This window comes from Sphaerodactylus townsendi, linkage group LG05, assembly GCF_021028975.2.
Source record: "Sphaerodactylus townsendi isolate TG3544 linkage group LG05, MPM_Stown_v2.3, whole genome shotgun sequence".
In the NCBI taxonomy this organism is placed as follows: domain Eukaryota; kingdom Metazoa; phylum Chordata; class Lepidosauria; order Squamata; family Sphaerodactylidae; genus Sphaerodactylus; species Sphaerodactylus townsendi.
The window spans coordinates 87,536,275-87,551,847 of NC_059429.1; the positions used below are offsets into that span (position 1 = coordinate 87,536,275).

General features: G+C 43.6%; 1 protein-coding gene across 2 annotated transcripts in view; it reads left to right on the top strand.

Annotated features, from left to right (window-relative positions):
- The window catches only part of MFSD4A (major facilitator superfamily domain containing 4A), a 47,963-nt gene extending 32,881 nt beyond the window's left edge, over nucleotides 1-15,082 (top strand). For both annotated transcript variants that reach the window (XM_048497298.1, XM_048497297.1), the window contains 7 exons: nucleotides 7,615-7,783; nucleotides 8,756-8,871; nucleotides 9,880-10,053; nucleotides 10,492-10,639; nucleotides 11,493-11,563; nucleotides 12,854-12,974; nucleotides 13,859-15,082. In XM_048497298.1, coding sequence (XP_048353255.1) covers nucleotides 7,615-7,783; nucleotides 8,756-8,871; nucleotides 9,880-10,053; nucleotides 10,492-10,639; nucleotides 11,493-11,563; nucleotides 12,854-12,974; nucleotides 13,859-13,920 — 861 coding nt within the window. In that variant the 3' untranslated portion in view covers nucleotides 13,921-15,082. The remainder of the gene's footprint in view (nucleotides 1-7,614; nucleotides 7,784-8,755; nucleotides 8,872-9,879; nucleotides 10,054-10,491; nucleotides 10,640-11,492; nucleotides 11,564-12,853; nucleotides 12,975-13,858) is intronic.
- The last annotated feature ends 491 nt before the right edge of the window (nucleotides 15,083-15,573 follow it).

The window sequence follows — 15,573 nt, forward strand, 5'->3', positions numbered from 1 at the left end:
CTGAGAATAGTTATGTTAATCTGTGTTAGAACAGCTAGATTCAAGTTCAGTAACACCTTAGAGACCAACAAAATTTGGGGAGTATAAGCTTTTGAGAATCCCTTCTGACAAAATAAGCTTTAACTCTTGGAAGCATATACTCTGAAAATCTTATTGGTCTCTAAGGTGTTACTGGATTCAAATCTAGCTGCTATAGTTTCCTTTTCTGTAAATTGCTTCCTTAAAATCTATGCTTCCTGCCTAATTACTTGTTTATTATAATAACGTTGTTTTAGAAACCAAAATGCCTCCTTAGGGTAAAGGATTCCATGATGAGATGACTCTAGCATATTTGCCTCCCTAGGTTGCTCATACCACACAAGACCCATGACAGTCCTTGGAGCACGACTCCATCTCTTGTTGAGAGGGAAACCTGCAAGGTTGGGGGGCGGGGGGAGGACCGAACAGTAAGCAACCAGGTAGGGTGAATGAGACATTCTGTCTTGTGGGCCAAGGTGGGCCAGGAACCATCTCTTCCAGTTTTATACTGGGGAAACATCAATAGTTGGAACATCTGTGGTAGCAGTCACAACCTAGCTTCAATCCAGTTTGGATGGAAATGTCAAGACCTGGATCTGAGACCAAACAAGACTCTGAAATCATCAGTTCAAAATACTTTATTGGAAAGCATCAGTGGCAGGCAGATGAAAAGCCAGTTCTAAATTGTCTTTTCCCAAACCCTGATATATTAATCCCCAAGGGCTCATCCCGCCCTCCCATCTTCCTGCGCTACCCAACTACAAAGGAAAGCTGTGAAATGGTGAGGCAGAACTCCAAGGCCAAAGGATGGAATAAGCAGCCACCTGGCCTGGGCACCCCTACTTCTTTCAGCTGGGCAGAAAAGAAAGTAACTTTCCATCCGGACTCCTTGCTCCCCCTCCCAATTGCCGACAGGCTCCCCCGATGCCAGACTCCCACCTGACAGGAAGGAGCCTCAACTGGTCTTCCCCACAAATCCTGTCTCCTTAAGGACTTTGCAAAGCTTGGCAGTGGCATGCAAAAAGAAATGAATTGAGTGTGAGGAATGATGAGGGCTGTCACACAGGCAAGAAAAAAGCAGAAACCTTGTCCTCCTCTTCAAGGGAAGGGCAAGGGGTGGGGTTTTTTTGTATTTTTCTTGCCTGTGGGCAAGAACTGAAAGCCCCTTGGGCAGCGTGGAATTTGGATTGCAATCATAGCTTTCAATGGTAGTTGCTAGTTGAAGTCACACACAGAGAGAGAAATTTTGGGAACTTCATAACCGATTAACCTCTATGAGGACTATTGTATGAGTGAGGAAACCATGTGAAGGAATTCATGGTCTGGCTTACATATCTATATCAGGCCACACAATATAAGAGAAAACAACATCTGGGTATGATTAAAATGTATTATTTTCTCTGTACGTGTGTGTGTTAGAAAATAGTCTACCTTTGACCACTGAGGAAGACTCTTGAGGCTGAAATGCATATGGTAGTAGTTTGATATTGACATCAACTACGATTGTTGCATTGTTACAGCATTTTTAAAGCTAGCAGTTGGTATTTCACATTTGAGATGTTTTTCATTTTGCTGTTTGCAAGTATGTGGCAAAATGTTCACATGGTACTTTGTGAGAGTGTGAAAAACACCAACATCTGCATTGTAAGATAGTGAAAGATCACACAGGTATGAGACATATAAAATTGAGTTGGATGTGTAAGCAACTTGTATGAGCACAGGCTCTGTACCTGTGTTGCGACATACACCACACACAGCGTGGGGGAAGAAATGAAGGGGTCCTCTCAAACTCCATTCCAAACTCGATGCACCAGTGTCTTTCTGTGTTCAAAGATGAAAAAAGAGTGACAGATCACAGCACATATGCAGTACCATTATTTTCTGCTGATGATCAGAAGCAGATGACTTGGGGAAAAATTGTAGCCAGTGTTCACCCTTAAATTAGGAGTGCATTTAGAATCCTGCATCCATTGCTTCATGACGGCCTGTAAGCTTGGTCAGACATAACTGGTGTTTCAAAATTTCATTCAGTTCACAGAATGGGGATTTGTTACCTATCCATATGTCAGGGCGAACAAGACACAGCACAAACTTCAATATGGCCAAAAAGGAAAAGTCAGTAATCTCTTCCAGGTGTATGCAACCCACAATATGTGTGATTGCTATTTCATCAGAAGAGGGCCCTGTGCTTATTCAGTATCTGCTACACTGAAGCAACAAATATGTGGTTTCATCCTGTTCAGATGAAATGGTGAACATGCATATGGGGAGGATGACAGGTAGAACACACTCTCAGTACATGCAGTTGGATACCCCCCAATCTATTGTCTGAAGAAGGCTTACTTTCTTAGGTAAAAGGTTGCTTGGAGAACCCACCCATTGACCACAGAGCACCAATAGTCCAAGTCAGAAAATGTTGTAATGTGGGAGAAACCAAGGCCTGCCTACCTAGTGCACTGTTAGCTTTTTAACAAGTGCTACGTCAATGCAAACACTAGACTTCACTTACAATTGTGGGCAGGGCATGTAGCCATGAAACTATTTTAATTTTGCTGTTTGTTTAGGCTTGCTGATGCTGACGAGCCCTATGCCAAGGCCTCTCGTTAAACAGAATACCAGTAGGTTCAGTATGTCATCCTAAAGCAAAGCATGCCAAGTAGTAAGATCCTGTAATAAAACCCCTTGGCCCTGCCTCTGTGTATCTTGGCAGATGAATCAAGGAGCACAAGTCAAATAGGTTCATCAGCACTGTCCAGCTTTTTTCTTCTTCTATTTGTCTGGAAAGGTAAAACAGGAGGGAAAAGACACAGGAAGATGAGGTCTATGCAGTTGGGTCCATCAAAGAACATTTTGAGGCAGGAGGAACACAGAAGGGCCTCATTCAGCATTTGCTCAACTTTTGCAAAGTGCCATTCACCTTTCCACTCCTCTGAGTGGAAGCTTCATTTCCTCATCTGAGGTGTGCATTTGTGGAGAGAAAGAAAAGAAAGCATTCTTTATGTACTCAGTTACACATGTTGCTTTCTTAGGATTTCTGAGAGCCAGGCACTTAGACCTGAGTTTTGATAGCCAGAACAGATTGTGAGGATGCACTTGAGTAAAACCTGGGGCAGTTTTCTTTAGCATATTGGACCAACAGATCTTGCACTAAGCACTATCAAAAACATGCCTTTGCAAAGCAGAGTCGTCCATCTGTGTTTGTTCTGTCCTGTTGCTTTATGAGTGGTTTCTTCCGAATTGCACCAGGCCCTCTGCTGGACAGAACAGCAGCTGCCTCTGCCTCAGCACCTCTGCTCAGGGATAGTCTGTGTTCTGTGACTTTTGCCTACAGCAAGCCAGCATGGTGTATTGGTTAGACTGTGGGACTAGGATCTGGGAAACCCCACTTCAAATCCATGCTTTGCCATGGAAGCTTGCTGGGTGACCTTGGGCCAACCAAACACTCTCAGCCTACCTAATTTAATATGGTTGTTGTGTGAGGACAAAAGGGAGTGTAGAACAATGCACACCGCTGTAAGAAAGGACAACAAAAAATGTGCTACGTGAATAAGTAAATCCTGTGCTCTTTCTTCCTTCTGAGCTGACTGGCCCAAGGTTACCCAGCAATCTTCCATGGCACAGTGGCCCACTTCTAGGCTTGGACATCCAGTGTATATCCTTACTTAAGTTAGCATATTTGGAGCATTGTTTGTACTTATAAAATGTGGTGACTGAGATCCAATCTGGTATAGTGGTTGGGTTAGGATCTGGGAGACCCTGCTGGTGCCATTAAAGATCGCTGGGTGACCTTGGGCCAGTCACAAACTTTCACCCTAATCTACCTCACAGGGTTCTTGTGGAATGGAGGAGAGGAGCCACTTTGGATCCTGGTTAGGGAGAAAGTATAAATGAAGTAAAATAAACTGACTTGTTTTGGAAACTTCAATGCCAAAATGGATCAGGAGGATGGTCTAAGTTGGACTTCCTGTTGATGAACCTTGGCTGGTACTAGAACCTTTACAGCAGGGGTGTCAACTCTTGCCTTCCAGATGTTCATGGGCTATGATTCCCATCAGCCCTTGCTAGCATGCTGACAGGTACTAATGGGAATCCTAGTCCATGAACATCTAGAAGGCCAGAGTTGGACACCCCTACTTTATAGGTAATGTGCCAAATATTAATTCTTACAAGCCTCTTTCTGTTTATCATAGAGTTAGGGCTCAGAAGGTGAACTGAACAGGCTAACAGTATTCAAACTGCCATCACTAAGTTGCAGGCTCTGCACACAGTAGTTCTGAAGGTTATATTTGGGTCACTTTTGGAGAGCAGTTTCAGAGCCCACAGTGCACACGGGCAGCCAGATGCTCAATTGCCTAATGACCCCAAGTATATTGATGCTCTGAGGTTGTGCAGAAAAGATTGGCAAGCTTTAGGACATCTTTCCTGCACAAATTTTCCATTCAGACATTACAGCAGCAGCACAACTGGGAGTTTTTTAAAAAGCCTTTGGATATGCAGGTGTCTGCAGGTGCTATAACATCTGAGGACAGAGTTCAGGCTTACTTTTGGGTTATTTTTAGCAGAAATCGTTAAACAAAAACCTCAGTAAAGATTCTCTCTATCCTGCTTCATTGCTGCTTCTAGCTTTTGAACAGGGCTAACATTTTGACCCAGTTCAACCAAATGCTGGAGTCATTTTAGGATAAATTGGCAGGCTTTGCAAATGAAAGTAATGGTTATGGGGCAGCTGACACACTAGTCTCTTTGTTCCATTAATCCATCCTTGCTTATGCCCCATCCATTCTTGCTTATGCCCCCAAAACAGACTTTTAATAATTATGGGTTTTTGGAGGATGAGAGCTTAAAGAGAGCAATAAATTTGGGTTTTCATACATGAAGCTGCTTTATACTGAGTCAGTAGTTTGTCAAGGTCTGAATTATTCGCTCTGACTGGCCGTGGCTCTCTGGGCTGTCTAGCAGAAATATTTCACATGACCCACTACCTGATTCTTTTAACTGGAGATGCCAGGGATTGAACCTTGGACCATCTGAGTGCCAAGCAGATGCTCTCTCACTGAGCCATCAACCCTTCCCAGATAACTGAATTCTGATTCAATGAAGAATCTTGTGGGTAATTCAGTTATCTTCCTGATTTGTGTCTCAGATGATTTACAATATTCTGTGTGACACTTCAGTGATTTTATCTTGCTTTACCTTCCATAGCTTTTTAGCCTCAGAACAATCTGCAAGGTGGATCACTGTCCCCATTGTATGAAAGGGGAAATGGGGCTGAGACAGTAACTGGCCCGAGGAAAGTGTAGGAGGATGCCATTTTAGGCTATACTGTTAATACTGACTGGGAAAATGTAAATGTGTTATGCTGTTCTCCTTTTTTGTGGCAAACCTGTTGTTCAAGCAAAACCTCCGGAAAGAGCAAAAATATTTTTCATCCATGGGTCCAAGTTGGCTGTTCTTGAGTCTATTGTTCTGGGAACAATGGAGTCCTCTTAAACGAATTCTGCACAGGGTGGGGGTGACAGAGAGGGAGAGAAGGCTCCATAGGTTGAAAAAATACTTTGAGCCAACAGAAGCCAGGAAATGTGGAGTTACGACTCCTGCTAACTCAGGGACAGGAGGGAAAACAAACATGAAGCCACCAGCCGTTAATTATGAATACCTTGGCTTTTGGAACCTATGAGGGATGGGGGAAGGGAGGAGGAAGACAGCTCCAATTAACGTTGCTGAATTCTTTTCATTTACCTCTTCCACTACAAAAAGAGTCATCCCAGTGGACTTTTAAAAGGCAGCCTTACATTTAAAACATGAGATTGAAATGACTGAATTGATTGGGACCATGACAGAACACTAGAGGGTGCTGTTCTCTGTAACTGTGAGCAGCCTTTTAGGGTTGCCAACTCTGTGTTTGGAAATTCTTGGAGATTTGGAGAGAAGCGTGGGGTTTAGGATAGAGAAGAGTATAAACCCGTAGAGTCCACTCTTCAAAACTGTCCTTTTGTTCAGCAGAACTGATCCCTCTAGTCTTGAGATCAGTTGTAATTCTGGGAGATCTCCAGGACCCATTTGGAGGCTAGCTACCCTGCCAATGGGCTGAGGTATTCAATTTCTGATTTCAGCCAGTGCCTGTCCATATGGGAGCCTGTGACCCAACTGCTGTCTTGAAATCTGTGCCCCTTTAGCATGCTGCCTGCAAGCTAATTTTAATCCAGTGTTGCTTACAGTGGTGGTGCTAGACTGCCATCCGCTGGAAAGTAGCTGAATTATGGCAACCCTGTAGGGTTTTCAAGCCAAGAGCCGTTCAGAGGTCATTTGCTGTGGTGTGCCTCTGCGTAGCAACTCTGGTATTTGTTGGCGGTCTCCCATCCAAATACTGACCAAGACTGACCTTGCTTAACTTCCAAGATCCAATGAGATCTGGCTAATCCATGCTATTCAGGTCACGGTGGAAAGCAATTCTACCTACCAATGTATGCAGACCCCAATTTTTACCAACTGAAACCACAGACAGGCGAGGGAAGTAAATAAGTCACACTTGGGTGGTAGGAACTCTGCAGAAGACATCACACAGATTATATTCTAGATCTGAGTTTTTCAGCACAACTTGAGAGCCCAGCATTCTAGAAACATGAGGAAGCAAAGTAGTAGTCCTGTATTAATGCAGCATCTCCTGTCAGTTGCATGTCACAGACCTTTAATGCATAAGTGCTTAATGTATCCATTAAGGGCAGCTGGCCTGCAGAGAGGCCAAGCGGTCAGGGCTATGCAATGGGCGGCCTGGATGGGCACCACAGTGGCAGGCCGGCCCCTGAAGGGTGGGAGCTGGCCTGCCGCCACGGCGCCTGTCTGAGCCGCCCGCCATCAAGCCCCATCCCCCCGCCTGCCATAAGGGGTGCAGGGGGAGCACGGGGAGCCAGGTTGGGGGGGTGGGGTTGAAGGGAGCCGGTCATGCCCAGGCGCCATTTAGGCCCAGTATGCCTCCGGCAGCAGTGAGACGTAGTGATTAGAATATCAAACTGGGATGCTTCTGTTTGAATCCCTACTTTTTTGTGGAAGCTTGCTGAGTGACCTTGGACCAATCCTTCTCACCCAACCTAATATACCTCACTGGGTGGTGGTTCTCAAGTTAAACAGAGCAGGGACAACGATGTTGTAAGCCACATTTGGGTCTCTTTGGGGAGAAAAATGGGTGTAAATATCTGTGCAAACTGCAGTGTTGTTGTCTTTGCTGGTGAAGAATGGCGTTAGCACAGAGAGGTCTTTCTGGATTCAAAAACACAATATGTCTGAGGTAAAGTGATCTATTTCTCCAGTGATTACGCAAAAAAAACAAACTTGACCGGTGCAGTTGGTTTTGCATCCTTGCAGACAAACAGCACCTTCCAGACTTCTCTCTTCTGAATGGAGCATCACAATTGACGATTGTCCTGTTTGCCCAGCTTGCAATCCTTCTTCCTGCTCTGTGCTGGCAGGAATTGACACAAGACAGACGGGCTGTCAGAAACTGCCAAACAGGCAACTGTTTCCGTGGAGGTTTTCCTGGCCTCACAGCACAGCTCCACCTGATGGGTGACTGACCTGCCTTTCCTTGTTGTCTTCTAGCTGCCTGTCCCCTTTGCAGTGTTCCTTTTGCTCTACAAGGAAAGGCTGGTGCCCTGCTGTCAGAGCAGTAGTCCCCCACTGCTGTCAGCTGACGAATTGGCAATGGAAACTCGGGCAGCCGACAAGGATGATTCTTCCACTTCCTCACCTAGAATTCAACCAGAAATAGGTGAGAACTGCCATGCCTACCTAAGCATCTACACGGGAATAAAAATGGAAAGGGTGTTGTTTGAATAATGAACTGCAACTTGATTCACAGACTTTTAAAAAAATAAAGGAGTTGTTCCAGGGTTGTGTGAATTGAGCCTTAAATGCTGGAATGTTCCTTAATCTAGATATGGATAAGCAAGTGCTCAAGGCCATGCAGGAAAGCAGTGACAGAACAAGGAACTAACCACAGGCTTCCTGGGTGCCAGGTGACTACTTCAGGGTCCCCAGTGTGGGCCCACACCTTTTCTGGTGGCTGCCATGTGTTCTAGAAAGTGGACAGGGCTGCAAGGGGGGGTTGTCCAGCAGGTCTTCTGATTGTCCATTAGAGACCTGATTAGCTGCACAGATTTTTTTTAATTGGTTTGGCACCACCACCACAGTGCAGTGCAGTGCAGATATTTGACCTTAAGTCATGCAGTGAAGGTGTGTGTCTGCAAGAAAATATTTTAAATGGTGTGTTCATCTTAAAAGGCATCCTGTTAAATTAAGCTTCTGTCTAAAATGGTGAACAGTTACCGTTTGAATTGTGCATGACCTCACTCCGACATTCTCTGATTGACTATGCCTATTGTGGCAGCCATTTTGTAATTTAAATGTCAGAATTGTGAAGATTCACAATTGAACTCTTGCTGCCTGTCCAGAGCTAAAACAGGGGATTGCTGGGTAAAGAAGGAAGACTGCCTACTGGGAAATGTCTTAAAGAGACAGAGGCTAACTAAAATACCCTCCCTTAGAAGACTTAACAATGAACTAAAACCATGCTAACTATGGGGAAACTGAAGTTTAAAGGGGAAATAACAAAGGCCTCTGTGGGCGCATGACAGTTCCAGACCGATTTCAAGAGAAGTCACTGTTGCATATGTGAAGGGATCCTGGTTCATCAAGAAGGTTCAGCAAGGCTTACTTGCATACTTTTGTTTTCTTTATTCAGGGCATGGTGACCTCTTTGGATGCTGCCAAAGCAAGAACTTCAGAGGAGTTCCTTGTTCTTACTTTGCTGTTCATGTGACTGGAGCCCTTCTCCTCTTCATGACTGATGGGATCATGGTAAGGACAAATGGCCAAGCACTTGTATCAGATTGACAGATGCAGTGCTCTGAGTTTCCAAGAATGGGCTGGTCATGCTTGAGCTGTGCAAAATGGGCTGTGATACACATGAGCCAAGAAATAAACAATCAGAGATTTCAGCAACAGACCTGTTGAATGCTTTTTCTTGCAAGTAATAGGTTGACAGATGTCTTATTTATTTATTTATTTATTTATTTATTTCCGTTTTTAGACCGCCCTCCCCGAGAGGGTTCAGGGCGGTGTCCATCAATGTCAAATATAAATATAACAATAAAACAATCTAATACAATTTAAAATTCACAGAATTTAAACAATTTAAAATTCACAGATGGCGACTTATCCCAACCCCATTCCCGCCAACGGGAGACCTAGGTGGTATGAGGGTCTGATGGTCATCCTGGCTGGCCAAAAGCCTGGCGGAATAGGTCCGTTTTGCAGGCCCTGCAGAAACTCTGTAGGTCCCACAGGGCCCTGGTCTCCTTAGGGAGCCTGTTCCACCAGGTAGGGGCCAGGGCAGTAAAAGCCCTGGCCCTTGTTGAGGCCAGCGGGATCTTTTTTGGGCCAGGGATTTCCAGGAGGCACTCCTCCATAGAACGGAAGGCCCTAGCAGGTAACATTCCTTGGACTCAGTCTCATGAAATTCATGCTAAGATGGAACAGACTGTTCATTGCTTCCTAGTTGTGTTCTTCCCTGTGCACATCAACTCCTTCTGGCCTAAAAGCATGTAGCATTTGCTCTTGTTTAATGGGTTGATAATCTAAGATTACACTTGCTCTCTTTATTTTCAGTGTATCTTTAGATTATATGTCCAAGACCCTTGAGCGATGGATCACCATAGCTCCTTTTAATGCTTTATCCAGTAAGCCTTCCACGGACTTTGCTGAGGGTGTGATATCTTACAGGAGGAATGGGTCTCTCCTATAACATAGCAAAGGCACTGGTCTAGACAATGCAAATCTAACGTTGAGTCTTTGTCTCTCTTGCAGGGCGAGTATTCCGGTTTTGTGTACAGCTATGCTGTGGAGGAACCGCTCTCAGTGGGTCATAAAATGGCGGGATATCTGCCTAGCCTCTTCTGGGGGTTCATCACAATGGGCAGGCTCATCTCCATCCCTGTGTCATACAGAATGAAGCCAGCAACAATGGTTTTCATCAATGTGGTATGGCCAAATCTTTCTCCCATATTTACAAGGCAGCTGAGATAAGGGATTTTTCAAAGCATGCGGATTGCCAGAGCATCTAATATACCCCCTTGGATTTCATGTCTGTAAATCAATGAGCATTGCAGTATGCTGCAGTTCTCAAACAGTAGCAGTTCAAATTAACTTCTGCTCACACAGATGGTTTTCTTGCTCATACACAAAGCTTACTGTGAGGCAGTTTGGGTACTTTGAAGTAATTACTTTGTTCAGCTGCAGTGGGCACTGAGATGCTGAGAGATGCTCCAGCACACAGAAATCATTTATCCAGAAGCAAGGCTCGCCTGGGCCAATTTCTGGATCTGCTTATTGTTTTTTAAAAATTGCTGTTCGTCTTCCCAAACTTTGTGGCTCCATGTTGCTCTCCACCACCCCTTTCCCCTGTTTATGTCACTGCAGGTTGGAGTACTTGTCACCTTCTTCCTGCTCCTGATCTTTTCCTCCAGTGTGGTCTTCTTGTTTGTTGGGACTGCATCCCTGGGCTTGTTCCTCAGCAGCACTTTCCCCAGTGTTCTGGCCTACACTGAAGACATTCTCCAGTACAAAGGTAAACCAGCTTTCTAAGCCTGCTTCCTTCCATCAGGAATAGCACCCAGAATCACAATTAAGGTTGAGAAAGTACTTACAGTTGCCTGCCAAGAGGAGTTGACTCGTTTTGTTTTTGTGTTTCTTATACAGACCCAAATAAGACTAATTTTAGGCAGACCACTGGCCCTATTCATTGAGCTCTGGCCAGCCAACAGCATTCCTTGTTGGTTTTTGGCAGGTGGGGTTCTTTCTATGCTTTAGAAGCAGGACCCTGCAGGTAACACACATTAAGTGTTTAAAGTGTACACAAAACATGATGCATGTGAATACAGTAGACAGGTACATTTGCCAGGAAGCAGGAATTGTCTGTGGCTTCTTGTTAATAGTAAACATTGTGTTTTCTATTATACACCAATTAGCTACCAGATAAACTTTGTGTTACATCAAGATTGGTTACCCAGATAATGTGTGAAATAACTGTAAAGATGAACAAACATCCTATCTATAGTTATGTGGTGAAATTTGAATCTTCCAGTTCACAATGCAACGATCGGCCATTTCATTCTTCCCAAGCTAAAGCAAACTGCCTTGTCCATAAGAAGTCACAATTTGTCTACCTTCACAGTAGGAAATCTGTGCCATTGACTAAAGCACTCCTTGTTAAATGCCTTCTTCTGTTGTTGTCATCATATCTTGTGCAACAGCCTGGACAAAGGAGACTTTGTCTAATGGGAAGGAATCCATATATGTTTTTATTAAAGATTCACTTGTCTCAGAAACAGAACACACAGGCACCTTATAGTAGTTACCTAGTCTTCATTTTATCAGCTTGTTAAAAGTTGAAAGCAGTTATGTGACCGTTTTCATTTTAGGCTGTGCCACCACTGTGTTGGTGACTGGAGCAGGCCTTGGAGAGATGGTTCTACAGTTGCTGGTAGGATCGGTAAGTCCTCTCAAGTGGACGTGTTCCTGATCTATATACCTTCTGCTGCCACTTGGAACTGATTCTCACAACCACCTCAGAATAGAGATCCTGGATGTGTTCTTTAATATAGTTAGTTAGGGCAACAAGGATGATTGAGGGACTGGAGCACCTTCCCTATGAGGAGAGGCTGCAGCGTTTGGGACTCTTTAGTTTGGAGAGGAGACGGCTGAGGGGGGATATGATTGAAGTCTATAAAATTATGCATGGGGTAGAAAATGTTGACAGAGAAAAAATTTTATCTCTTTCTCACAACACTAGAACCAGGGGGCATTCATTGAAAATGCTGGGGGGAAGAATTAGGACTAATAAAAGGAAACACTTCTTCACGCAACGTGTGGTTGGTGTTTGGAATATGCTGCCACAGGAGGTGGTGATGGCTGCTAGCTTTAAAAGGGGCTTGGACAGATTTATGGAGGAGAAGTCGATTTATGGCTACCAATCTTGATCCTCCTTGATCTGAGATTGCAAATGCCTTTACAGACCAGGTGATCGGGAGCAACAGCCGCAGAAGGCCATTGCTTTCACATCCTGCATGTGAGCTCCCAAAGGCATCTGGTGGGCCACTGCGAGTAGCAGAGAGCTGGACTAGATGGACTCTGGTCTGATCCAGCTGGCTTGTTCTTATGTTCTATGTTCTTATCACTTTTAAAATAATGTGAACACTTTTCCCACCAAAAGGAATGTTTTATTTGTAGAAATATTGTTCATTGTTTACAGAGGCTCTAGAAAGCTAGCTTTATTTTTAAAAACAGGTTGTGATGAATGGCTACCAATAATTGGATTTGCAGTGGGAAAAGATTTCATAATCTACTATCTGCAAAGGATTGAATTTGGGAATCTGCTTGCGTAATAGAGTCAATCCGGGGCATTTGGTGGCACTGTAAGCTTTCCCCCTGTCTTGGAGAATAAAGCTGCCTAGTTTTTCCTGACTTGCTTCTTTTCCATAGAAGAACTAAAGAGAATATTTAATCACAACTGATTATAAGAGGATTTAGACATACATTTGAACAGTACACTTGTTGAACTAGCAACCACGAATGCACACCCTCCGCTGGAAGTCAAACCGGAGGAAAAATATGTTTGATGCTTTCCCTGGAGGTCAAACACTGTGGCTCAAACCATTTGCCAGAAGCAAAAGTTGCCCCAGTCAAGCATTGTTTTTCCTCTGGCTTTGAACCTACAAAGGCCAATAGGGTTCTTTAGTGCTAGCAGGGCTTTTCTCTAAACTAGTGTTTTCCTTTGTGACAGATCATTCATGATCAGGGCAATTACAGTTTCCTGGTCTGCGGAACCATCTTTGGAGCATTTGCCTTCACTTTCTACGTCTTCCTTTTATTTTTCCACAGGATGCACCCTCAGCCCCAATCAGGTAAGAATGGCCACCATGTACCCCTGCACTCCAAAAAGAAAGGAAGAGTGGGGCATATGTTAGCTCAGAGCAAGCGGGTAGAGCTTCCCATACAAATGCAAGGAAGTGTTTATTTTACATCTGCTTCCTGTCCTGTCTTCCTGCTTAGACTGGCCCCCAACCCTCTTGCAGGAACACATGGATTTACTTTCTTTTCTATGGCTTTCTCCTCCAACTGTAATGAAACACATTGTAGAAGCGGGAAGTAGGTGTGGAAAAGAACACTTTCAGACAGCTAAATAAATAATCATTTGTTGGCTTTCTTTACTAAAGTTCTGAGAGAGCTCAAATGACCAGGATATTATTTGTCCAAATTTTCAATTAGAAAGAAGGCAAAACCACAGAATAGTTTTGCTCATATACCAGCATTAACACTTTTTAATGTCAACAGTGGGTTTATTCTTAAAAGCGATAAGTATCACTCGTTTGTTCTGAATGCAATATCACATTTTTCCAAAGGTTTTTGCTGGGATTTTCCCCTTGAATAAATCAATCTACAGCACTTGCTTTGTGTTGCCTTGACAAAATTGTCACATGGTTTCTTGTCGCTGCGAGTTTCATGTGTCTGGTTCTACTATGTACATTTCAGGGTTTATTACAATAAATACACAAATAGGGGAGAGATGCATTGCAAGCAGCTTGGATAGGAGGCAGAATGCAATGAACTATAGTTCCCTAGTATTCCCTATGTGAAGGGGTTGGCGATGCAGCTGTACCTACAGTGTGAGGCTTTTTAGCACTAGAGTACTTTGCGAGGTAGATGGCATCTAGCTTTCTAATGTGCTTCTCCATATTCAACGAAGGGAAGGGTTATCATAAATTTTATGAGAAGTTTTCTTTTACAGATATGGATCTGTCACCTGACAAGCCACCACCTGTGGGGGAACCTGAACTTTATCAGAGCTAAAGGAAGCATCACGTCTGTAACTGGACCAAGCACAGTGTCACTATGAATGAAATATTTTCGCTCACCACCTGGTTAAACTACCTGAAATTTTTTACAATGGACTTTTTGGTTCCCACTTGTTCCTAGCAAAGAAGCACACATGGCTACCAGGGAAGGCTCACTGCAGCATAAACCAAGGGACTGAAACTGCAGAATCCAAGAAGGGCTGAATTTTTTGATATGGAAATGTAATTTCTCTGGTAAAGAAGTTTGCAGAGGCAGGTGGTGAACTAGTGTACTGCTGTCACTTTTTACATGCTGTGGGGCACCCTCCTTATATTCACTCTCACTAGGAGGCCTCTCTCTATAAAGCCCTCCTAATTTGGTAACTTGCAAGCTATTTGCTGCAGAGCAATTTTTAAAAATTTCTGAAGCTCTACTGTTGTATCACAATTGTGATATTCAAATTTTGTATACACCCCCCACCACCACCACCCATATGGGATTTTGTTATCTTAGCACAGCTGAAGGGCCCCAAGGTGGTAGAGGTGGTTTAAGTACAGATAGTGAGGGATTAAGCACAGTTGGACCAAAATAGGTTGAGTGCTTAAAATAGGTTGAGTGCTTAAAATTAGCATAATAGCTGTAGCCTACTTTGGTTGAAGGAACTTCTGGGTGGGACTGGGTGAAAGTCCTGATGTGCATGAAGCCAAACATCAAGTCTCTTCCATTTTGTGCAATATAACAAGAGGTGCCTTCCAGGAGCAGAACTTGAAAGGTACTGAACAGCTTAGAGTAAAGGTAGCTGGACAATACTAACGATGTAAATGACTGCTATGAAGAGAAGGTGGTGGGATAGCTTGAAGATGGAACTTGAGCAGAACAAAGCTGATTTTGTTGCAAATGCTGCCCCCTAATATACATATGTATATACAGGGAATGTTAATAAATGTAATTGCTCTTGTTGCATGAACTTGTGGAGTGACTAAGATGGGACCCAGCAACTTCACTGAAGCAGAAAATGTGCCCGACAAGCTGGTCACCCTGCTCATCTCAAAACTGTACATGATACCAAACTTTTGTTGCCATTTGACTTACAGAATGCTATGTTGCATGGGTATGCACCCTCATCTTTGGTTTCTGTGTTACCCATACCTTAAAATACAACCTCCTTGAATACCGAGCGTGTGTGTTCCTGTCTCATAAATGCACTCACACAAAATTATTTCAGAGGGAGGGCAGAGATCTCCTACCTAGGCAAGTAGCTGCCTTAATTACCCACAAATCTGCTGTTTTTGAGGTTCTTTCACAAACACAGGAATAGGAGGAACCTTGCTGAAAACAAGGAATCGGTTGCTAAGTAAAGATGCACACTTACACATCTTAATCAAGAGTTCTTAATTGATTGTGTGATATGTGAACTCTCCACAGGCAGCACATTTTTATACAAAATGTGGCTATCGAACTCAATTCAGTGCGCTTGCAAAAAAGCTATTCTGAAAAAGACATAAAACATGGTTATGTTTTCTTTCCTTTTTATGGTTATGTTCTCTTTCACTTAAAACATGGGCACAACAGAGTGTAATCAACTGATGCACTTAGTGATGTCTTTAGAAAAGACATCTCACAATACAACTGATGCTTTATTATGCAAGCTGTAATTGTGCACCATGA